This window comes from Daphnia magna, linkage group LG8, assembly GCF_020631705.1.
Source record: "Daphnia magna isolate NIES linkage group LG8, ASM2063170v1.1, whole genome shotgun sequence".
NCBI classification, from domain to species: Eukaryota; Metazoa; Arthropoda; class Branchiopoda; order Diplostraca; family Daphniidae; genus Daphnia; species Daphnia magna.
This window is the reverse complement of record NC_059189.1, coordinates 10,066,178-10,089,928: the sequence shown is the minus strand read 5'-3', so window position 1 is coordinate 10,089,928 and position 23,751 is coordinate 10,066,178. Positions and strand designations below refer to the sequence as shown.

Genomic DNA, 23,751 nt, shown 5'->3' with positions numbered 1-23,751 from the left:
GGTTGAGGGACGTAGTGGCCTCATCCTGGAATCGCAACATCCTCAAGGATTGGATAAGATTCGCGAACTGGAAGATGCCAATCGCTTCCGTAAAGAAGTCAACCTGGAACCGGTTCCTTTCCAGCGACCCGTATTCACTGCCCCGCTGCAGAATTTGGAAGGCCTACTGGAAGGCGCTAATGCTCACCTGGAGTGCCGTTTGATTCCCGTCGGTGACCCCTCCCTCAAGGTGGAATGGTTCCGCAATAACCTTCCGCTGGAAGACTCTTCCAGAATCCAAAAGACGCACGATTTCGGCTATGTGGCGTTGGACATTTCTCACATCCGCGACGAAGATCAAGGCATTTACATGTGCCGGGCAACCAACTCTCTGGGCGAGGGCGTCACGACGGCCTCTGTCAGGATCCTCTCGAAGGCCAGCATCATGCTGGAGACTCAGCATCCCGAAGGTATGCGCAAAATCCGCGAACTGGAGGAAGGCAAAGCCCCGCAACGTGGACCCGAGTTGGACAACGTCTTTGAAAAGCCCGTCTTCACCACTTGCTTGACTGGTCCGGCTGAACTTCTCGAAGGCCAAAACGCCCACTTTGAATGCCGCGTCGTGCCCGTCGGCGATCCATCGCTCCACTTCGAATGGTACGTCAACGGCGTCGAGCTGAAGATGGGCTCCCGCTTCCGAGTTACCCACGATTTCGGCTACGTCACGCTGGACGTCAGCTCCGTCATCCCCGAGGATTCGGGAGTTTACATGTGCAAGGCTATCAACAAGGCCGGTGAAGCTGTTTCCACCACCGCCATGAAAGTGCGCGCTCGCGGAAGTATCCTGGGCGACGCTGTCCAGCCGCAGGCTTGGCAGAAGATCCAGTTGAAGGAGACGGAATTGAACCGGGCGCCCACTGCCTACGAAGACGCTCCGCTAAGTGAAGCTCCTCGATTCATCAAGAACTTGGTCAATCAGGAGCTTCTGGCTGAAGGTCACAACCTTCATCTCGAAGCCCAGGTTGAGCCCAAGACCGATCCCAACTTGCGAGTTGAATGGTATCACAACGGCGTCCAGCTGATGACTGGCTCTCGCATCCGCAGCACTTTTGATTTCGGACTCGTCTCGCTGGACATCATCGGCCTGCGTCCCGAGGATTCCGGCATCTACGTCTGCAAGGCGGTCAACAAACAAGGAGAAGCTGTTTCGACCTGCACCATCCGAGTGGAAGCGCACGGTTGGCTGCTGGGCCAGGCGCTGCGCCCTGAAGCGTTGGCCAAGATTGCGGCGCTGGAAGAGCAGCAAGTCCGCGAAATGGTGGAGCAGGAGGCGGACTTTGAGTCGCCCGTCTTCATCACTCACTTGAACAACGTCGAGTGCCGCGAATCGGAAACGGCCCACTTCGAATGCCGCGTCCAGCCCAGCAAAGATCCGACCATGAAAATCGAATGGTTCGTCAACGGCAAACCCTTGCCCGTCGCTTCCCGCTTCAACGCCACCTACGATTTCGGCTACGTCTCGCTGGACATCAGCCACGTCTACGCCGAAGACTCTGGCGTCTACACCTGCCGCGCGCAGAACGCCAAAGGCCAGGCCGTCTCGACGGGAACGTTGCGCTGCACCAGCAGAGAAAACATCTACCTGGACACTCAACACCCGCAGGGCAAAGCTGGCCTGGAAGCCGTCCACGAAGCTGAACAGGCTTACTACGCCAAGTACCAGCGCCAATCATCGATGCCCGAGGCTAGCTTCCCCAAACCGCTCTTCATCATCCCCCTGCCCGAGAAGTTCTCGCCGGCCGAGGGCCAGCCGCTGCACATGGAGTGCCACGTGGAGCCTAAACAGGATCCCAAACTGCGCGTGGAATGGTTTTTCAACGGCAAGTTGCTGGACCACGGCTCGCGTTTCAAGATGACCAACGACTTCGGATTCATTTCGCTCGACCTGTCCGACGTCTATTCGAGAGATCAGGGCGTCTACACTTGCCGCGCCACCAACGCGGCCGGCGAGGCCTTTACCACCACCACCGTCTACTGCCAGGGCAAAGAGGGTCTCATCGAGGGCACTCAACATCCCAAAGGCGAAGCTGGTCTGGAACAGATTCAGCGATTGGAGGATTCTCTCATGCCGTCGACAGGTGGCGACGATGCGGACGAAGAGGGAAAAGCCCCCGTCTTCACGTCGCAGTTCCAGAATGTCACCAACTTGCTGGAGGGCGATATCGCTCACTTCGAGGCGACGTTGACGCCAGTCGGAGATCAAACCATGACCGTCGAATGGTTCTACAATGGCCAGTCGTTGAAACTGGGTCATCGCGAACGCACCGTCCACGCTTTTGGCATGGTCGTCCTAGAAATCATCGGCACAAAAGTGGAAGATTCCGGAATCTACACTTGCAGGTATTATCGATAATTTTTGTATTCATTCGCTCAGAATGAATCAAGTGTTAACTGTATTTGTTCGTTCTTGCAACAGGGCTACTAACAAATGGGGCGTGGCTGAGATCAGCGTGACTCTTGAATGCGTCGACATGTCCAGCGGTCAGAAACCTGAATTTACTTCTCAGATTCAGAGCCTGGAGGGTCTCAAGGATGGCCAATCCGCTCATTTCGAATGCACGTTGGTCCCCGTCGGAGATCCCAATCTCAAGGTAGTACATTTTGCGTAGACGACGCCGCCGCAAACGCTTCATGACATTTCAATAATGTTCCCAATTTTTGTTACAAGGTGGAATGGTTCGTCAATGGTCAACCGTTGCGTCATTCATCTCGCATCAAGACCGTCTCGGACTTTGGTTTCGTCGTTCTGGACATCGCGTACGTCCAGTCGCACGATTCCGGCGAGTACATTTGCAAGGCCAGCAACAAGTTTGGCGAAGACTTTACTCGCGCCACATTGCGCTGCGTCGGAAAGGGAGGTGTCTATTCCGACTCTCTCCAGCCGGACTCGCTGGCCAAGATCCGCGCCTTGGAAGAACAATCGCTGGGCGAGCCAGCTCCAATGGCCGCCGCCTCCGAGGCACCGAAATTCGTCACTCAATTGGCTGACATTGCCCGACTGGTTGAAGGTCAAAGCGCCCACTTTGAGGCCCGTCTGACGCCCGTCAACGACCCACTGCTGATGGTCGAGTGGTACTGCAACGGAACCAAGCTGCCAACTGGGCACCGATTCCGCACCTTCCACGACTTTGGCATCGTCATCTTGGATATCCTTTACTGTTACGAGGAGGACTCGGGTGTCTACGAATGCCGGGCAGTCAACCAGCTCGGTCAAGACAGCACCCGAGCCACGCTGAAATGCCTGTCAAAGTCCAGCCTCATCCTGGACTCTCAGTTGCCCAAGGGCATGGATTCGTTGCAGAAGATCCAATCGTTGGAAGACAAGGAACGTCACGATGGCGCTGTTGAGGAGGTGCGCCGCCAAGCGCCCGTCTTCACGGTGCCACTCAACAATGTGGCCGGCTTGCGCGAGGGAGAGAATTCCCACTTCGAGGGCCGTTTAACTCCCACGGACGATCCTAAACTCAAGGTTGATTTTTGTCTTTTTATTAGGCCGTCGGACCAAGTCGCATTTTAACCGTTTTCATTTTCGCCGTTTAGGTCGAATGGTTCTTCAACGGCAAACCCCTGAAAACGGGTTCTCGCATCCGCACGTTCAGCGACTTCGGATTCGTCATTTTGGAGATTTCGCCCGTCTACCCGGAAGATTCCGGCGAGTATTCGTGCCGTGCTACCAACGACTACGGCGAGGCCGTCACTTCGGCTACGCTGAAATGCCAGGGCAAGCGCAACGTCATTTTTGAATCGCAACTGCCCAAGGGCATGGAACGCACCATCGAGCGCATCGCTGAGCTGGAAGGACTAGGCGGACGGCCAGCAGATCAAGCCCCCGAAACGGACACTGGCAAGCCACCCGAGTTCTTGAGCCAGCCAGGAGATCTTCTCCTACCCGAGAACGGCCTGGCTCATTTCGAAACGAAATTGACTCCCGTCGGCGATCCCAGTCTGCGCGTCGAATGGTTCCATAACGGCAAACCGTTGCTGGCCGGCTCTCGAGTCAAAACCATTTCTGATTTCGGCTTTGTTATCTTGGAAGTTACCGGAGTCTACGCTCGCGATGCTGGCCTCTACACCTGCAAGGCCAGCAACAAACACGGAGAAGCGTCCGTCTCGTGCACCCTGCAAGTCAAGGGCCGTCAGGGTATCATCCTGGAACCGCAGCTGCCGCAGAGCTTCAAGAGCGGCACCCAATCCATCCAGAAACTGGAGGAGAATCTCTACAAACGCGACGAGCCGGCCGCTCCGGCTGACGACCAGCCGAACCCGCCTCGTTTCGTCAGCGAAATCCAAGACCTCGACTTGGTCGAAGGACAAGCGGCCCACTTTGATTGCCGCGTCGAGCCCGTCGGAGACGCTTCCATGCGTATCGAATGGTTCCACAACGGCCGTCCGCTTGGCTCCGGCTCTCGCATCCGCATGCTGGACGATTTCGGCTTTGTCGTCCTCGACATTGACTGGACTTTCCCTCGCGATGCTGGAGAGTACGTCTGCCGTGCCACCAACCGTTGGGGCTCGGCCACTACCAAAGCCAAACTGGTCACCAAGGGCAAACGAGGCGTCAACACGGACTCGCAATTGCCGCAAGGCATGACGGGCGAAAAACTGCGCGACCTGGAACGCGGCCCAGTTGTTGAACGAATCCAGGAAGACGCCCCCGAAGCTGCTCCCCACTTCACTCAGCAACTCAAAGAGATGTCGATGGAAGAAGGTGAAACTGCCCATTTCGAATGTCGCGTCGAACCCAAGACGGACGCTAATCTGCGAGTCGAATGGTACCACAACGGCAAACTGCTTCAAAGCGGACATCGTTTCCGTACCGTCTTTGAGCTTGGCTTCGTCTCGCTGGACATCCTCTACGCTTATCCGGAAGATGCTGGAGAATACCTTTGCCGTGCCTTTAACCGCATGGGCGAGGCCACAACGAAAGCCAGTCTAACTTGCAAGAGTAAGTCCATTTTTAAAAAAACATTTCGCATCGACTTGAATCAATTGTATTTCTTTTTCCTTAAAAATCAGGTGTTCCAGCCATCATCATGCAGAATCAAATGCCGCGTGGCATGAAGAAATCCGAGACTCTGCTCCAGATGGAAGCCGCTCTCAAGAAATACACATCTGAAATCTTTTTAACTGAAGACGATATCTACGACGCTGATAAACGTCAGCCACCGAGGTATACCGACAACGGCCGCCTCATCAAATGCCATGATCCAGACTCTAAAAATGCGCTTTTTTTTATCTCCTATAGATTCGTGACGCAGATCAAGGACATGTTGGAGCTCAAGGAGATGGAAATGACCAAATTTGAGTGTCAATTGGCTCCGGTGGGTGATCCCAGCATGCGCGTCGAATGGTTCTTCAACGGCAAACCGTTGGCTTACAAGACCCGTTTCACTCCCATCTACGATTTCGGTTACGTTGCCATGAATTTCGGATGGGTCTATCCGGAAGACAGCGGCGAATACGTTTGCCGAGCCACCAACAAGTACGGCATGGACGAAACGCGCGCCTTCATCAAGACGACGGGCAGCAAAGGCATCATTTACGATTCGCAATTGCCCAAGGGCATGCAGAGTGTCGAGATGATCCGTGAAATGGAAGCCTCCTGGCAGAGGTATGTGCATCTCTTGTTACAATCGTCTAAGAATGAAAGCTTCATGTTCGATTTGAAAACAGGATGCCCGACGAAAGGGTCGAAGCTGAAGTGCAAAAGGAAAAGCCCGTCTTTGTACTGAAACCAAAGGACGTCCAGGTGATGGAAGGCGAATGGGCACGTTTCTGCTGCCGCGTTACCGGCTATCCTCGCCCGCGTGTCATGTGGATCCTGAATGGCCACACTGTCATCAACGTGCGTATCAATTTGCTAAAGAAAAATGTCCATTCGTTCCACGTCTGACGTTTCGTTTCAATCAGGGCACTCGCAACAAGTTGACGTACGACGGTATGTGGCACCTGGACATCCCCAAGACGCGCCAGTACGACGATGGCAAACTCGAAGTAGTGGCCCGCAACTCCCAGGGATCTGCCAGCTGCGTCGTCGAGCTCAAAGTGACAGCCCGCACTGACGATCATCGTGGTGTCCTTAAGAATTCACCGAAACGTAAGTTTGACCTGCCCCGAAATAATCACCCGCTTTACTTCCAGATGGCGTTCCAGCCAAGCTGTCGGCTGAATGAAAAAAAATGGCTCGTGACTAATGCCAATCAGATTTTAGGTTCCGATCCATTGCGAGGGACACCAATTTTTATTGTCTTCTTTCTTTAACGTAACACACAAACACACTCCATACATGACATGACACTCTACATCTTTACCTACCCCTCACCTTTTTCCCCCCCGCCTTCCATCCATCGCTCATCATCCGCTGACGAGTTTGGTGCCCTCTGAAACCAGGCAAGGGTAAGGTATTGTAAATATTAAAAAAAAAAACAGTGTGACCCACTCCCTAAATCAGAACACCCTTTTCTTTTAGCCCAGTCGTGTCTTTCTCTCTGTGTGTGTGTGTGTGTATCTGTGATGTGATGTGTGTTGACGTGTCCGTCATCTTAGATGGCTCCTCTATCTTTCCCTTTGGCCCCTCAATCATCTCTGAGAGGTCAGAGATTAGACCCGTCGTGGTTTCGTTGTTAGTCAAAACAAAAAAAGAAAACAAAGATAAACACGCGAGTCTTTAGCCACCCTTGTCGTCTTCTTTGTCTGTCCCGTTTCCAAATTGCAGCATGGTATGATAGCGACCTGAAAACTTACCAAAAAGATCGGCAAGATGGTGGCGAACTTCAAAGACGTTTCGAAGACCCATCTCGCCAGGCGCAGACGGACTCTGCCGAATTCTTCACTAAGAAGGCCGTCGTCGAAACGCAAACGGAATGGCAACGTCAAGTCAAGAACAAGAAGAACGACGACTATTACAAGAGTCTCAAACAGGTAAAAACATTTTGCGCGCTCATTGTGTGAAATTCGCCCTACCAACACTAACACTCCCGTATTCAGCTGGAGGAGAATGTCGTGCACAAGGAGGTGAAACTGCGCGAAGCTTCTCACCAGTTCGCCATCCCGGGCGAGAAGATTGTCAAGAGTTCCATGGCTAAAGGCATGGCCCAAAGCTATGAAACCAAACTGTAAGTCTGGTTCATCATTATTAGCGTTGAAAATCAGGGAATTTTCAATGAATATGAGCTCTCATTTTAGGGATCACTCGACGGAGACGGACCAGATGACGACAGTCATCAGCCGGCAGTCGGTGGAGCGCCAAACGGCGACAAGTCGCAAGACGAGCGAAGCGCACCGTTCCGAAGTGCACATCGATTCGGATCGCGGAGGTCTGCCACCTGACCCGTTTGAATCGTCTGTTCACGGACGCGAAGTGCACGTTGCCAAGCAGAAACAAACCCAAAAGGAAACCAAAGGGCAGCTGGAAATTACGCGTAAGATCACAGCCACTGAAACTACCGAAGTGGAACACAAAGGTCGCACGCACGAGCGTGTCGTCCAGGGACAAGTGGTGCGTTTCTTATTTTCGTGTTCTTGTCAACGCCTTTTCAATTGGCAAAACATTGAATTTTGAATTTTGCAAAATTAGAAACCGGCTGTTCCGCCATTTTTCACCAAGAAGATCCAGCCCTGCCGCGTCTTTGAGCACGAAAGTGCCCGTTTCGAAGTGGAATTTGAAGGCGACCCGACTCCGACCGTTACCTGGTTCCGCGAGGACTTCCCCATCAAGAACTCGTCCGAGTTCCAGATCCACAATTTCGGTTCCAAATCCGTGCTGACCATCCGACAAGTCTTTATGGAAGACTCGGGCATCTTCGCCGCAGTCGCCGAAAACCGAGGCGGAGGCGCTAAATGCAGCGCCAATTTGGTTGTTGAGGAAAGACCTGTTGGACGTGGTGGACTCGTTCCGCCATCTTTCCTCAGCACCATTCAGGACACGAGCGTCAAGGCCGGCCAATTGATTCGCTTCGATGCCAAAGTGACTGGAACCAAACCGATGGACATTTACTGGCTGAAGAATGGCCGTAAAATCGCATCCGACATCCGCTACAAAATCCTGGAAGAGGACGACGTCTACACGCTCATCATCATCGAAACGCTGCCCGAAGATTCGGGCGTTTACGAATGCGTGGCCATCAACTCTGCCGGCGAAGGTCGTTGCGAAGCGCAGTGCTACGTCGAAATGGCCCAAGTGGTCAAATCCGGCGGATCATCGCCCGACGTTAAAGGCTCTACCAAATCTTCGACGTCCGCCCCGCGTTTCGCTTTGGCCATGAAGGAGCAGAACGTTCCGGAAGGTCAAGCGGCCGTCTTCCGATGCCGCGTGGCTGGTAACCCTCTTCCGCAAGTCAACTGGGAAAAGGACGGCCAACAGATCAAGCCTTCGCGTTATTTCATCATGTCGCAAGAAGGTAGCGATACGTACGTCCTCCGCATTTCGGAAGCTTTCCCGGAAGATGAGGGCACCTACCGATGCGTCATCGCAAACCCATCCGGCCAGGCTGAATGCTCTGCCAGCCTCCACGTCATCGGTATTGAAACATTTCTGACGCCTTGTGTAATGCAAAATAATTAATTGTTTGTTTGTTTGTTGAAAAGCTCCCGATTCTGGAGATGTTCCACCATCGCTGACTAACCTGGAAGATGTCAATGTCGTTGAGGGTAGCCCTGTGCAATTCCGCACTTTGGTTAGCGGCACTCCGCTACCGACCATTCAATGGATGCGCGAGGGTCAAATCATCCCACCTTCAAGCGACTTTCAGGTATTTCCTTTTTGTCCACTTTTTTAAAAAAAAGGATGGAATTTAATTTTTGGTTCTTCTTTCTCCATTTTATTGTGATTGATGAAGCAGATGATCCAGGAAGGTAACCACGCCGTTTTGCTGATTAAAACCACCTACCCGGAGGATTCGGGCGTCTACACGTGTCGCGCCACCAACCCGGCCAGTCAAGTGGAGTCGTCTGCGTACCTGACCGTGCACAGTAAGCCCTAAAAAAAAAAAAAAAACACACACAAAAACAAAAACAAAACGAAACAACAATCTCCATAACACACGCACGCATTGATTGTCTGACCTCTTTATTTTTTTTTTTTGTTTTCTCGTCTTCCGTTAACGCGGACGAGCAAATCAGAGAGCAGCGACGTGAGTTGTGTTTGATTATGGGGATATTTTTATGTGCCACAAGAAAGAATCGGAGAAAACTCGATTTTGTTTTGTTTGTTTTTTTTTTTCAAATTTCCCGCTACTACGCTGAACCGGCCCAGTTATCAAAAAAACGGAAACAAAAAAATATTCAAAAAAGAAAGAAAAAAAAAAATGCAGCTTATTTTTATGATAAACCCAAACAAAAGACAAAGAGTTTTGTGTCAAATTACAAATTAACCTTTTATTAGTTAGATTTTATTAACTCGTTACACAATTTGATTTTTTATCAGTTTTTTTTTCGTTGAATTATCTCTCTCCCACATGATATACGACGTTTTATGACACTCTTCTCTCTTTCATCAGTCTATCGTCTCTCTCTCTCTCTCTCTCTCTCTCGACGTATTTTTTTATTATTATTATTTTGCATTGTCAGCCCAGCTAACAAAAACCCTTAATAAAAAAAAAAACGAAAAACAAACTGGACAGAGGTTGAATGGAAACAAGGGGACAAAAGAGTCTTTGAGGAGATGGGCCGAATCGCTGCATAATTATGTGTGTGTGTTTGTGTTGTTGTTGTTCCAGTCAAAAACAAAAAATCCAGTGAGAGAGAGAGGGAGAGAGAGGCCATCAAATTCTCGTCCTCCTCTTGTTTTCACTTCCGTTTTCCTCTGTCCAGTTTATTATCTTTCACGCTCCCTCGAATAATTCAATGTGTCTTTATAATTATTTTATTGGCGCCACTGTTTACTAACGCAGTTCCTTTTTGACTCGGCTTTTTTATTCCACACTTTTTTGGATCATTGTAGTGAGAGCATAAAACAAAAACCCAACTCTCTACCCCTTTGAAGTGCCTTTTGAAATTTTACAATTTTTGACAATTATTTTCCTACTCATTCGTTTGGAAGGTGATCGCAGCTTTTTTATATTTGGACAAAAAAATCCTTTGATATAATCACAAACGCCATATTTGATGTAGAGCAAAAAAAAGATAAAGGCTTTTTCTTATTTCTTATTGTCGTTGTCGTGCCACACCCAAACGCTCTTTTGATGAATATTTTTTCATGTCGGCCTTTTTTTTTTGTTTTTCTTTTGAAATTTTTGAATTTTAAATGGCTCTTCCGCCCTCGCCCCCTTTTTTGCGCGCTGTCCCGCTCTCCCCCTGTCCGTTCTGCCTACTTTTATTTTTTTTTCCTCTCAAAAAAAAAAAAAATACAAGCAAGTTTCAAAACGAAACGAACGAGAACAAAAAATTCTAGTAGTTAATATATTATTTTTTTTTTTATTCCACACACATGACACCGTCGAAATACACGAGCACAAAGCATGTTGGCCAGGAAAAACCAAGTAAATCTATTTGGATTGTTGTTGGAAATTTTTTTTATTTTGTTGTCTTCGTTTTTTTTTTTTTTTTTATTTTTACAATGACCTTGATTTGCATGAAAAAGAAAACAACCAAAATCAAAACAAAAAAAGACGTGACACGAAAAAAAATTGAGAAATGTCTTCTTTTAATTAACCACACATTAAAAACACAATTATTTAATGAAAAGAGAGAGAGAGAGAATGAACACCAACGACACAAAACTCTTCTGGTTGTACCTTGTAGAATTTCATTTGTTCTTCTGGGGGCCGGTTCAGATCTATACGTTAAAACCCCAAAATGAGATGTTTCTGTTTGAACGACCGACTGCGACCGAGTCTAGTCGGTAACTGCCGATTCGAGATCCTTTCGTGTACTCCCTACAAACAATTTTTCCGTTTGTTTTTGTTGTGTTAGTTAGTTTGGCTGTTCTGGAACTCTAGATACTTCCAAGGGTGCGTGAGTCATTACCGCTGACTCACGCAAGATCTCTTTCTATCCTCCACTCTCGTCATTAGCTTCAAATATGGTCGTGGCGACAGGACCTCACCTATGGAGTGGGTCGTACCGCCAACGTTTCACAGCTGGCAACTCTAATGATAACAAGCCAAGGCACCGGGTTGTAAACTTGTAATCAACAGAGTGCGTTCTCTCCTCTCTCTCCATGTCGACCTCCTACGATAAACAGAACGGGTCGAAAAGGGGCGGCTTGAATCAACAATCAAACCTTGTGTGTGTGTCTGTGTGTGTTTAGCTTTGATAGAAAACAGCTAGCTGGAACGCGTGTTCCAGTTCGACTTATTTTTTTTTTAGCTAGTAATTTCAAAAGATAGAAGAAATGCTGAAAGAAATATTTACGTGTACAGGGAAACAGGCCCGATTTCAACGGGTTGGTCATCACAAAGGACCAAAGACGCCTAGCCATGACCAGACGACCAGCATCTCCGTTAAGACTGCGGCTAACGTCTCCGTTGCCACAACGTCTACCGATGAGCAGAGACGGACTAGCCGGTCAGAAGTGGGCCATCAAGTTGCTCCTTGGAGAAGGAGAGAATCCAGTTCTCCGCCCACGGAGAGGATCCCTATGATAGAAGAGGCTCCGTGGCGCAAAAGGAGCAGGTCGGAAGACAGGCGTCCTGGCCAGTTATCTGTTAAGAAAAACGAACCAGCCTGGAAGCAAGGTTTGCAACTGTTGAAGAAACCGCAACAACTAAAGGCCGAAGAAACGTCGGTCAAAACGTCTCCTGCATGGAAGGGCGGTGCTGAAAGGCTGAGGAAATCTTCGCCCAATAGGCGGACGTCTTTGGTCGACACGGTACCGCCCCTGGCCTCCAGGGCGTCGGCCGACATTCCCTGGAAGAGCGGAGTCCAACTTTTGAAAAAGACATCGAGAGAAAGTTCGCCTACAAAGGCCGATCTTCCAGACGTGCCGCAAGAGGCCAATGTTCCATGGAAGATTGGCGTTCAAATGCTGAAAAAGACTTCGAGGGATAGCTCGCCGGCCGCTCCGTGTCAATCGGAAGGTCAGCCTCAACTGGGCGTGCCCTGGAAATCAGTTCAATTGCGTAAGACATCCGGGAGTCGTGATGTTTCTCCGGAGAAAAGAGATGCTAGCAGTCAGTTGTTGGATGTTATCGAATGGAAGGCCGGTAAGCAAATGCTTCGAAAGGGATCGCCCACGTCAGTTGAAATCAGCCAAGTTCCAGCAGTTCATAAAGGAGTTGATAAAAAACAATCTGCCAAAGCTTTCCTCACGCAAAAGTTGGCCACCGTAGCGAAAGAGCAGGACGCAATTTCGGGTGGGACGTTGCATAAATCTAGAGATAAGACGAAGCCGATTTCAATCGAAAAGGTTGTTCAAGACGAGCCCATCCCGCAGGTGGAACTCAAGCCAACGCCCCAAAAGCCGAAAGCCGATGAAAAGGAACCCATCCAAGTGGTTTTGAAGAAAATACCGTCGCAAATTCAAACGACTTTGGGCGATTCGCTTGTAGTTTTGAAACCCATCGACCAAGATGAAAAACTGGTTGAGAAAAAGACGGGAATCAAGTCCACGTTAAAGAAAGCAGAACAAACTGAGACATTCGGTAGAGTTGAGCTGAAAAAGACGCCACAGAAACCCAAAGAAATGGCTAAACCTGACCAGCGAGTCGAACTCAAACCGATTCCCCAAAAAGCGAAGATTGAACAATCGAAGCAATTTGAATATCAGACAGAAGAGTTTGGTCACGAGCCAACAGATTCGCCAGATAGCTCCAAAGCCGTTTTGCAGGCCAGCTCAGTCGAATTACCAGCAGAAATGTCATCAACTGAGGTTCCAGTTTTAAAGCAAAAGACTAAACCAACTATTACAACACCAAAACCGAAAGAATTTGTTCCAAAGACAGCCATTACGAAACCAGCAATCCCTCAAAAACCAACTCCGGAATCAATCAAACCGACGGAAGAAACAACACAAAGGTCTTCCGTTTCCATGGAACGTAAAAAAGAAGCTACTCCAGTGAATCAGACAGAACAAACATTTGAAATAGAATTCGAAAATAAAGAGGAGACGTTGAAAGCAATAACACTCAAACAACTTCCGAAATCAAAAGAAGCTATTGTTACAGAGATCGTGCCGGAAATTCAATTGAAAAGGACTCCACAATCACCTAGTGAGAGTAAGATCGAATCCAGCAAGGTAGAATTGAAAAAAGTTACAAGAAAGGATCTCAAACCGACTCCAAAGAAAGAAGAACCAAAAGAACTCAAACCTGTTGTTGCAAAATCGACTTCAACGGAGGGTGAGCTGGTGGTGTCACCTAGCGAGCAATTGAAGCATGAGCCGGAGAGTATCATCTCGCAGACGACGATTGCGGAAGTGAAGGAGCCGATGGAGCCCACGCCAGTTGATCAAGAGCCAGAAAACATTGTAACTCCTTGGAGAACGAAGAAGACATTGGAGCCTATTCTTGCCAAAGTTGAAGATTCCAAGGAATCTACTGCATACCCGTCAGAGTCAATTACGATCGATGCCAATTTGCCATCGCCTGCAGCCGAGCCCTCAGCAATCCCAGGCAAGAAACAGAGAGAAACTATTGACGAGGCTGACAAAATTCCAGAAGTAGTTCTCAAACGTACACCACAGAAAATAAAGCAGGAAGAAACTGTACAGGAAAATATCCAGCTGAAAAGAGTGCCACACAAATCGAAAGACACAGAAGAATCTAGCATTACCCTGAAGCCTGTTTATCGACGAGATGAGGAAGTAAAAATTGCTGAAGTAGTTCCGAAACGAACTCTACAGAAATCCCAACCAGAAGTTGTTGAATTCGTCGGAATTCAGCTGAAGAAAGTGCCAGAAAGAAAACCAAAAGAAATTCCAGAAAGAGCTGAGATCCGATTAAAACCCGTTGTTGGCCGTCAGAATGAGGAAGAACAGCAACTTCCATCAGACGAAATGGAAGTCAGAAGCATCCAGCGTGACGTAATACCTCAACAGACCATAGAATCGACACTTACACTTGCCAAAAGCAGTCCCGATCAAGTAAGTCAAAGTCAGCCACCATCAGAAAAGGATGAAGACCAACCTGCCATACCGACACGCGTCACTCTTCCGGAAAGCGCACCGGAAGCACTAGAAGCCAAACGAGAAGTGCCCTGGAGAAAGAAAATCGTTCCAGCCGTTCCACATTTGCCTGAAGTTAAAGAAAAAATGGTTTCAGTCCCTGTTTCCAAACCGGGTGAAACTACCAAAATTAGCATTCCAACTTGCGTTGCGGAAACCGAACCTGAACAGATAAAAGACGTTCTAATTGAAACGAAAATCACTTTAAAACAAGCTGTTACTCCCGTACCTAAGCAAGAATCACAAATAGTTCCTAAAGTCTTACCTGAGGAAGCGCCCAAAACTCAGGTAAAGATCGATTCAAAGTTTGAAACAGTTCCTTCAGAATCCAAAGAAATTCCACAGACTCCTCAACCGAGCAAATCAGTTAGACGCTCCCCTCGAGAACCGGAATTAGTGCAGAGCCCACAGCAAGTCGTGCTGAAGCGTACGCCGCAAAAGCCCAAGGTGGAAGAGCCGCAACCCGAGGCGATCAAGTTAAAGAAGATACCGCAACGAGAAGTTCCTAGTGCAACTCCTGAAACGCAACCAAACATTCCCACGTCTATGTCACGGGTTCCGCAAAAGACGACGGACGTGACATCAGATGCCACGATGATTTTCAAACCCGTCACGCCCCCACTCAAGGAGATCGAACCCAAAGTCGTCACTGAGATCCTACTGAAACCAACTCCGGAAATAACCACACCCGAAGAGGTTGAATCTGTTGCAACTGAAAGAACCATTGCCGAACCCGATGAGTCTCCGAAACTAGTTGTGGTCAGCAAATCGCTTAAACGCTCTCCACAACAACCGGAACAAGTGCAAATTCCTCAACAGGTCGTACTGAAGCGTACGCCTCAGAAGCCTAAACAGGACGCACCGGAACCTGAAATGATTCAATTAAAGAAGATCCCGCGGCAGGAAGTTTGGCCAACGTTGATACCGACGCACCGTATGGAAACAACTGAAATTGAGATTCCGGATGACAAAGAACTTGAGCCGGATTTACCTGTCACTGTAGAAGCGAAAATTGACGTCTCACCTTCGTGGAGAAAGCCTCGCCTTCCTTCCGTCGCTGCCGAACAACCGATCGAAGAGAAACCAGCTAGGGAGCCCGTCTCGGTGACTGCTGTTCCTGAAATTGCTCCAGCGGATGATGAGACTCCTTCCTCCGCCACGGCTCGTTTGAAACGAACCCAACGGAAGTACATTCCTGACATTGTGGAATCCGTGTCGATGCAAATTGAACAGGAAGAGCTGAAGCTGATGACCCCTACGTTGACATCAACCGCCACTAGTGTCCAGTTGAAACGACCGGACGTGCCTGCAATCACCTCGCAAAGTAAAACAGAAGAGGAGACAGTGAAACAGGAGATAATGGCGGAGCAGGCCGTCAGCATGACGACGTCCAAAGTTTCGAAAACTGTGCCCAAAACGGAATTGGTTCAATCTGCCAGTGTGGAAGAGAAACTTAGACTGCCGAAAATGAAGGCTTCCATCAGTTCGACTCCGAAATGCCAACCGCCCTCGTTCACCAAGAAACTGCAACCACTGAGCAGCCGGACGGGCAAGAAAGTCCGCCTTCATTGCCAATTCCAAGGCGAGCCGCAACCCACAATCACCTGGTACCGAAATGAAAGTGTTCTGCTGCCCGGTGCTGATCGATTGGACATCACAACCGAGCCGACCAGCTCCGTCTTGGAAATCAGCCAAGTCGTCCTAGAAGACACGGGAATCTACACCTGTCGTGCGGTCAACGAGGCCGGCAGTGCAATTACCTCTGCCAATTTCATCGTACAAGGTTAGTCTATTTATTTATTTTTTTTTTATGGTGTGGTTCCCCTTTGGCCCTTTAATAGGCTCACAACATTCTCCGAGTTGATGTAATTTGTTGGCGGCGTAAGCTTTGAAATTTAGGGGGGGAAATGAAATTCTCCGGAATTCCGTAGCCGACTGGAATTTTTTTTTTATAAAGACCTTTCGAAATACCAAATTCGTTTAGGTAGGCCTTAAAAAAATAAAAACTAGCCGAAGAAATGTTAACAGTCTCCCTCGTTTCGAGAAACAATCATTAGTGAGTTCAATCGGATCGAAAGTTCTTGTTTGAAACAACCATTGAATTTTTAGACGGAAGAAAACCATTGGCATAAGTCTTTTTTCGGGGGTGGGGGGGGGATATAGGCGGACGGTAATGTGACAGACGAGATGGACGGCCTACCCGCCGAGAGCTGGTGTCGTCCAGTCTAAATTTAAAACAGATGTGGGGTTCATTCCGGGGCCAGGTCACATGACCAAAACTGAGGGTTGCATGCCAACTTTTGCATCTTCCCAACTCATCGGCGGCGCTTCCGAATTCAGTCGAAGTCTGGGTTCCCTTTGCACTGGGTGGACACACGATACAGACGACCCCTTTTTGATTTTTTCTTTATTTCCCCCCACTAACAGTTTAAATCCGCTTTCATTTCCTTAAATTCAAATCAAATTATCAAAGCGCGCAACGACTCAAGTTTCAACCTTTTTGTGCCATTCCGAACGGGAAATGTTTCTACTGTCATAATCAGCGAGGAAACATGTTCTCTTGGTTCTTTTTCTCATGTAAGTCTATGCCATTCTTTCCCGAAATTGACTTGGATTTTATTTTAGAAAAATAATTAGCACGCGCTATTGGTCGTAATGTGCGTCGTTAACAGTTCCACTAGCGGACGCGTAGGCGTTCTGGCAGGATGGCGGTCCAGTGCTACACAAACAAGGAAATAGATGAGACATTACAAAAATAGACGGATCTTTATTGTGTGTTGCACACCGAAAGAATTGGATCGTTTGCGGAGGTATGCGGTGCGCTTGCGCCTTAGTGTTGGCGGATTTGGCACTGGCCAATGCATAGCAACGGCATGCGTCGATTCGGGCCCGTCGCACCGAATGAAAGGAATGCAGGAGCTAAGCCAACACCTTTGGATTGATTATTTCTGTTGACTTTGCGATATTCTTTCCTGTTTTTCTTTTTTTTCTGGGATGCAGCCAAGAAGGTGGGAATCCATAAATTCTTTTGTTTCGATAAATTACCGAGTCCGTCGTTGGAAGTGAACTGATGAAAGCGCCGTGTGCGGCGACCCTCCCTTTTTTATTTTTAGTCCGTGCACATCAATTGATTTTCTTGTTTAAATCAAAATTAGTGGAAACATTTTTCTCCGTCTTTTATCGCAAAAAAAAATAATAAAAATTAATCAAAGAACTGAAATTGATTACACTCTCTCTCGGAGCAGATTATAAACGTATTCTCTTGCTCTCCGTGGGCTATATTTCAAAAGTCAATGAACACAGTTTGCCTAACTAGCCTTTGCTGCTACTGCCTTACATGTGCCAGGCTTCATTTCCACGAAAACACTCATTGCCAACTGTAATTTATGGCTCACTTTTCATAGTTATTTACGACCTCCATTCGTTTAAGACACGTGTTCCGTGGCATGTCTTGCCGTCGTTATATCCATTACGAATGGCTTCGCATAAATTGACGACACGCGAGCCAAAGATTCATGGCTGCACCGTTGCCGTGTACATGACGTTTAGAAATTAATTTGACCAACTAAAAATTGAATTGTGTTATTCAAAATAGCGAAAGGCGAAGGAGGTGAAGCGCCGCGTTTCGTATTGCCCTTAAGTCCGATACGTGCGTCGGATGGCGAACCCACCAAACTCATTTGCACGCTGACTGGCAAGCCCATCCCGCAGATCACGTGGTACTGCGGTCAGCGTGAACTCCGGCCGTCGCGTGACTTCCAGCCCGCGTTTGAACCATCGACTGGCACGGCCAGTTTGACCATCACCGAAGTCTTCCCCGACGATGAAGGCACCTATCGTTGCCGAGCCACCAACGCTCATGGAACGGTGGAATGTGAAGCGCCTCTCACCGTCGGTAAGTTCTTAATTGATTGGCTTTTTTTAATTGAAAACGAAAAGCAGAAAGGAAAAGGAATTTTTGAATTAACAGGTGACATGATAGTCGTTAGTCATCAAGAATTAGTTAGGGCTCCGGTTATCGGCCAACCGCTGGAGCCGGACATTGTGCAAACAGGTAGCCGTAAAGTGATGACGATCCGCTTTGACGGCTATCCAACGCCGGAGGTGAAGTGGTACCACAATGGCCGTGAGATCCAGCAGAATGAAAACCGATTGGTTACCACCTTCAAGAACGAATCGACGCTTGTTATCGTTCGTTGCCATGCCGACAGCACCGGCAAATACGAAGCTCGAGCCATGAACGAAGGCGGAGAAGCGCGGACGTCCGCCTCCATTCAATTGGGTGACGTTCAAACGACGGCCCAACAACCGCCGAAATTCCGCAAAGCTCTTCGGCCTCAAATCGTTCCAGAGAGTGAAGCCATTGTAATGGACGTCGAAGTGGAATCGCTACCGGAATGCGTGTTCAGCTGGAAACAGCACGGCGCTGCTATTCAGAGCACGGAAGCTATGCAAATCAGCACGCAAAACAACCGATCGACGTTGTTCATACCGGAATCGTTCGTCGAAAACAGCGGCATCTACACGGTGAAGGCTGAAAATCCAGCCGGATCAGTGGCGTCGACGGCCACGTTGACGGTAGAAAGGCAACTGCTGGCCGAGGAGTTCACTCCGCCAGAGATTGTCAAAGAACTTGCCCAAATGAAGGTTATGGATGGAGAAGAAGTCCACCTCACTTGTCAAGTACAAAATTGAATATCTTTCTTAAAACTAGAGGAACTCATTTTCTAAACAACATTTTTTTCGTGGAACAGGTCAGTGGAACACCGATGCCACGTATCAAATGGTACCACAACGGCCAGCCTGTCCGTGAACATAATGGCGTCATGATGTCATTATCACCTCAAGGAGAGGCTGTTTTGCGACTGGCCGAGGCTTTCCCGGAAGACGCCGGAGTGTACGAATGCAAGGCCGTCAATCGTGCTGGCCAGATAACCACCTCGACTACACTTCATGTGGAAAGTAGGCTCATTTAAGAAATTTAAGAAATGAGAACATTTAAAAGGAATTCTTAATTGAAATAATTGATCAATCATTAGGATACGAATACATACCTGATTCGGAAAGCGCTTCCATCACGGCTGGTCCATCCGTCGGAACGTGGGAGGATTTGACGGGTCCCAGTGGTTCCGAGGATGATTTGCTGAGCGACAAACCTGTGGCTAAGAAAGTCGTCAAAACGAAAACTGACAAGAAATTCAAATTCCAACCGCAGCCTTCCAAAGATGAAGAACTAGTCCAAGATTCCGGAGCAGCCCCTCGCTTTGCCGTAGCGTTACCTCAACATGTCGATGTCAAAGACGGCCATCAGGCCAGGTACGTAAAAACATTGAATGACTCTAATAGGAACGACGCGTTAGATTCAATTTGAAATTATTGGCAGATTCGAAGTGAAAGTGGAGAGCTATCCAAGGTCCTCTGTGTTTTGGTATTTGAACGGCAAAGAAATCCAGCCGTCCAAAGATTTCGGCATTGATCACCTGGAGGATGGGACGTCCATTCTGACGCTAAGCGAAGTTTTCCCGGATGACGCGGGCGAGCTGATGTGCGAAGCTCACAACGACAAAGGCGTCGTCACGTCCATCACTCACCTCAATGTCACTGGTCAGTTTTTGTATCTTTTTCGATTTTTTTTTATTTGATTCATTTAAAAAAAAAAAAAACTTAATATTTCATTTTAATTGCAAATTTTATTTTTGGTGCTCCGGCGAATGATTTATACATGCAACTGAAATTAATTCTAATCAATTATTCTTTGGTTTTTTTCCCCACTTTTTTTGCAGCTTCAAGTAAATCTTTCCTTATTCCTTCATTCCCTACCTTGCAACACAAACACGCAACAAACACACCGTCTCTAGATTTAAACAAAAACACACACACACGCGCTTCCACACATTTTTCATGTGCTGAATTTATCCTCTGAATTTTTTTATTTTTTAAAAATGACATCGCGCTTTTATATATTATTTTTTTTTCTCTCTGTTATACGGGACTAATGCATAAAAAGCTTTTTCATTTCTTTCCAAAATTTTGCAGGTGATTTTTTCTTTTGTTTATCGGGAGATTCAGCGGCTTTTGTTATATTTTTGTTCATATGATGATTGTCTAATTTGCTAACCTTGTTGCTTATCATTTGCATTTTTAACAAGCCTTCAGTTTGACACCTGACGTCCAGTTTTCATCAAATTCTAATCCATTTTCTTTTTTTTTCTGACAATTTTCATTTTACCTGGTCCACAGAATACAAGGACACGCCCACTTACCGGAAACCGGAATGGGTGACCCGCATGGAGATTGTCCGCGCGCAGATGTTAGGTAACTCATCGCTTCCAGTGCCGAGGATTCGGCTGAATAACATCGGCTCCGATTCAGAGCGCAGCATGTCGATAGATAGCGCCACTATGCATGAACTGATTAGCAAATGCCATTCGATGGGCGACGTGTCGACGGGCAGCGATTCCGTTTTCATCTCCGATTGCGGCTCAAGTCGACGGCCCAGCTTGAATAATTTGAAACCGAGTGACTATGACACATTAATCCCGCATGTCCCCATGTATAGAAACGACCTGGGCGTAGCATCCGCATCCATTTTCGCCCAGTCTGTTTTGTCCGGCTACCTGCAATCGCATAGACAATCGATTACGGCCGCCATTGAGGCTATCGGAGGTCCGGTGGAGGACGATAACAAGACTCCAACGCCATCTTCCGACGATGAATCCGATACTAGCACGGACAACTACGCCGACGGAAGCAATGACGACGATGAAGATGAAGCCGTCCATCAGACCCGCCTTGAAGATGATATGCCACGTTTGGAAGTGCCCCGCACGCTCAATTTCTCCACCATGCTATCACCGATCCAGGAAAATGGCGAAACACCCACTTCGGAATGCGCTCAAGCGCTTGAGAAAGCTCAGAGTTTGAAAACGTCCATGACCGACCTCATTTCGGCGGCCAGCATGGAAGATTTGAAAGAATTTCTCATGCTGGAAACCATGTATGACATTTCCTAACAGACGCACGTCTAAGTTTTTGTACATAGTGTGAATACAATCCAATTTTTTCATATTATGTCGCACGCTTGCACGCTATTTTTAGTGTTGAATTTGAACTAATCCCGCACGAGATTCTTACGTTTTGATGAATGACATTGTTTGTGACCGACATTTTTGCAGAATCGCAACAACCTCCGCAGTTCACGACCGAAATTGTCGACGCTCGTGTACAAGAAGGTGAAGAGGCCAAGTTCGAGTGTTTCTACGCCGGAAACCCGAAACCTGGTAAAATTGAACAGCCGATTAGGGAATTTTTCGTTTTTGGTCAGATAAGGAAGAAAAACCCACATTTTGAATTTTCCAAATAGATATCTGTTGGTACTTCAACAACAAACTGATCAACCCCAATCCGAACGTCAAAATTCGCATCAAGGACAACAGCACATCGTGCACGATCCTCGAAGTCGATCAGGACTTGGAGGGCGAGTACATGTGCAAGGCGACCAGCTCTAGCGGAGCTCACCTCACTAAAGCCCGTCTTCACGTTCACGGTATAAATGGGAATTTTTAGATTGAGAAAGCTTATCTTCAAAGCGGTTTGAAACAGAGTTGACTGGCGAGGCCCGAGACATTTGGCTTGCCAAGAAGGCTAAAGTGATCGAAGAAAAGAAACGCAAAGAGAAAGAGAAGGAGGACAAAAAGACGAAGAAAGAGAAGGGGGCTAAACTCACTAAAGAAGAATACCTAAAACAAGCCATGCAGGAAAAGTCAGTCGTATTTCTTTATTAGTTTGCACGTCATTGATGGTTTTCATAAAATGGTTTTTTTAAAATGCGGAACAGGGAGGCCGCCAAAGCTGAAGAAGCCAAAAAATTGGCAGCCATTGAAGAAGCCAAGCAGGTACCTTAAAACAAAGAATTTTTGGATTTTAAGGTTTCAAGTAACAATGAAAATATCTCGCAATGAAAGGCCAAAATCGAAGCTGAACTTCAACCGAAGCCAGAAGTCAAAGTCAACAAAGCCAAGATTCAAAAAGAAGCCATGATTGAGGAAAGCCTCAATAAATTCGTGGAAAATCAAGCGATCGGCCTGAAAGCTTTGCTGGAAATGACCGAAAGGAAATCGTTGAACGTGACCGAAGTGGTGACACAAGACAAGGCCAATGAATTCAGCCAAAATCAGGCACCTTTCAAGGAATTTCTACAAATCGAAACGATGCTCAAATCCGGCATAACAGTCGATCAAATCGTGACGTTGGGTTCCATCGGCAATCTACCAACTCTGACAGCTCCCGAGACCCAGAAAGCTCTTGTCCGTCTGGTAGAAGATCAAGGTTTCAAAGCCGTCGTTCTTCAGGTCAGCTATACAATTAAACAAAACAAAAGACAGATGATTTTAAAAGACGAATTTTTATCCAGGAAATCGTGAGAGAGGCCGCTAAATTGGCTCCTGAAGAGCCGCTTGGTATGAAAGCTGTTCTCAAAGCTATCGAGACCAAGAGCGCAGCTGTAGAAGACATTGTGGTGATGGCCACACATCCGGAAGAGTTCAATTTAGAAGCTCCGCCAGTGCCGGAGATGGCAACAGTCTCGACTTTGTTGAACGAAGGCATCTCCTGCGAAGAGATGTTGACCATCGTTAAAGCCGGAGAACTGCCGGCCTTGAATCTCCCCGAAAATCAATGGGCACTCATTCAGATAATGGAAAAACTCGGACAAACGGCCATCGTTTCGCAGGTGATTGTCGAAGAACCGGCTCTCAATCTTCCGGCTATGATCAACGAGATTCCGCAAACGGTGGAAGAAAGACTGGACAAATTCATCACGAACCAATCGATTGGATTGCGAGCTTTGATCGGCATTGCCGTTCAAGAATCGGTCAACGTCAGCGAAATGGCAACGTTGGACAGAGTACAAGAGTTCCAGCCGGGACAAGCTCCTTTCCAAGAATTCCTCAACGTTGACACTATGCTGAAGTCGGGTGTCAGCGTCGATCAAATCGTGACGCTTGGCTCTACTGGAAATCTTCCCGTCTTGACCGCTCCTGAAAGCCAAAAGCTTTGGTTCGCATCGTCGAAGATCACGGATCTCGGGCCATCACTCGCGAAGTAAATCCATTCAAATGAAAACCGAGTCATGATCGTGCGGTTAACTCAATTTCTTTATCAGATTATCGTGAAGGAAGCAGCCAAATTGGTTCCCGAGGAAGTGATTGGTTTGAAGGCCGTGCTCAAAGCGGTCAAGACCAAAAAGGCTGACATCAAAGACATTGTCGAAATGGCCACACGTCCCGAAGAATTCGGTCTGGATGCGCAACCCGTTCCAGAAATGGCCAGTGTTTCTACTCTGCTTCACGAGGGCATCTCCTGCGAGGAGATGTTAACCATCGTCAAAGCTGGAGAATTGCCCGCTTTGCAATTACCCGAGACCCAATGGCCCTTGATCCAGATTATGGAACGCTTGGGACAGACAGCCATCGTGTCGCAAACTATCATCGAGGAACCAACGCTCGGATTGAAAATCGAGATCCCCGAAATGGCGTCGTCCGTCGAGTCTACTGTTGAACCGCTATCCACAGCTGTTGTTGAGGTGCTACCAGATGGTAAGTCTCCCCCAT

General features: G+C 47.9%; 2 protein-coding genes and 1 long non-coding RNA gene across 4 annotated transcripts in view; 2 read left to right on the top strand and 1 right to left on the bottom strand.

The window, feature by feature from the left end:
* LOC123466547 (titin-like) overlaps positions 1-23,751 on the top strand; it is a 63,478-nt gene that overhangs the window by 11,551 nt on the left and 28,176 nt on the right. Inside the window, 17 exon segments of the mRNA XM_045178141.1 lie at positions 2-2,379; positions 2,456-2,630; positions 2,708-3,508; positions 3,580-4,984; positions 5,056-5,209; positions 5,285-5,650; positions 5,713-5,884; positions 5,950-6,136; positions 20,381-20,455; positions 21,316-21,420; positions 21,504-21,686; positions 21,743-21,902; positions 21,978-22,035; positions 22,105-22,491; positions 22,554-23,190; positions 23,193-23,242; positions 23,304-23,736. Of these exon segments, the coding sequence (XP_045034076.1) occupies positions 2-2,379; positions 2,456-2,630; positions 2,708-3,508; positions 3,580-4,984; positions 5,056-5,209; positions 5,285-5,650; positions 5,713-5,884; positions 5,950-6,136; positions 20,381-20,455; positions 21,316-21,420; positions 21,504-21,686; positions 21,743-21,902; positions 21,978-22,035; positions 22,105-22,491; positions 22,554-23,190; positions 23,193-23,242; positions 23,304-23,736 (7,726 nt within the window).
* Positions 6,159-10,225, top strand: LOC123475462 (titin-like). The gene is made up of 7 exons (XM_045178154.1): positions 6,159-6,435; positions 6,755-6,960; positions 7,027-7,154; positions 7,225-7,537; positions 7,616-8,558; positions 8,626-8,789; positions 8,877-10,225. Exons 3-7 carry the CDS (start codon positions 7,117-7,119, stop codon positions 9,018-9,020), a joined length of 1,602 nt encoding a protein of 533 aa, XP_045034089.1. The 5' UTR covers positions 6,159-6,435; positions 6,755-6,960; positions 7,027-7,116; the 3' UTR covers positions 9,021-10,225.
* Positions 10,424-15,863, bottom strand: LOC116929176. Of its 2 annotated transcripts, XR_004397637.2 has the most exons (3): positions 13,287-15,863; positions 11,392-12,350; positions 10,424-11,208 (listed from the first exon to the last, which is right to left on the bottom strand). It is a non-coding gene; the product is annotated as an uncharacterized LOC116929176 (long non-coding RNA). The 2 variants fall into 2 exon arrangements; XR_006650588.1 differs by having other exon boundaries at positions 11,392-13,299.

Bases quoted from the DNA above. Each gene is read 5' to 3' on its own strand.
- LOC123475462 (XM_045178154.1), top strand. From the start codon at position 7,117: ATGGCTAAAGGCATGGCCCAAAGCTATGAAACCAAACT. The intron at 8,559-8,625 runs GTATTGAAACAT...TTTGTTGAAAAG, and splicing joins TGCCAGCCTCCACGTCATCG to CTCCCGATTCTGGAGATGTT. The intron at 8,790-8,876 runs GTATTTCCTTTT...TGATTGATGAAG, and splicing joins CACCTTCAAGCGACTTTCAG to CAGATGATCCAGGAAGGTAA.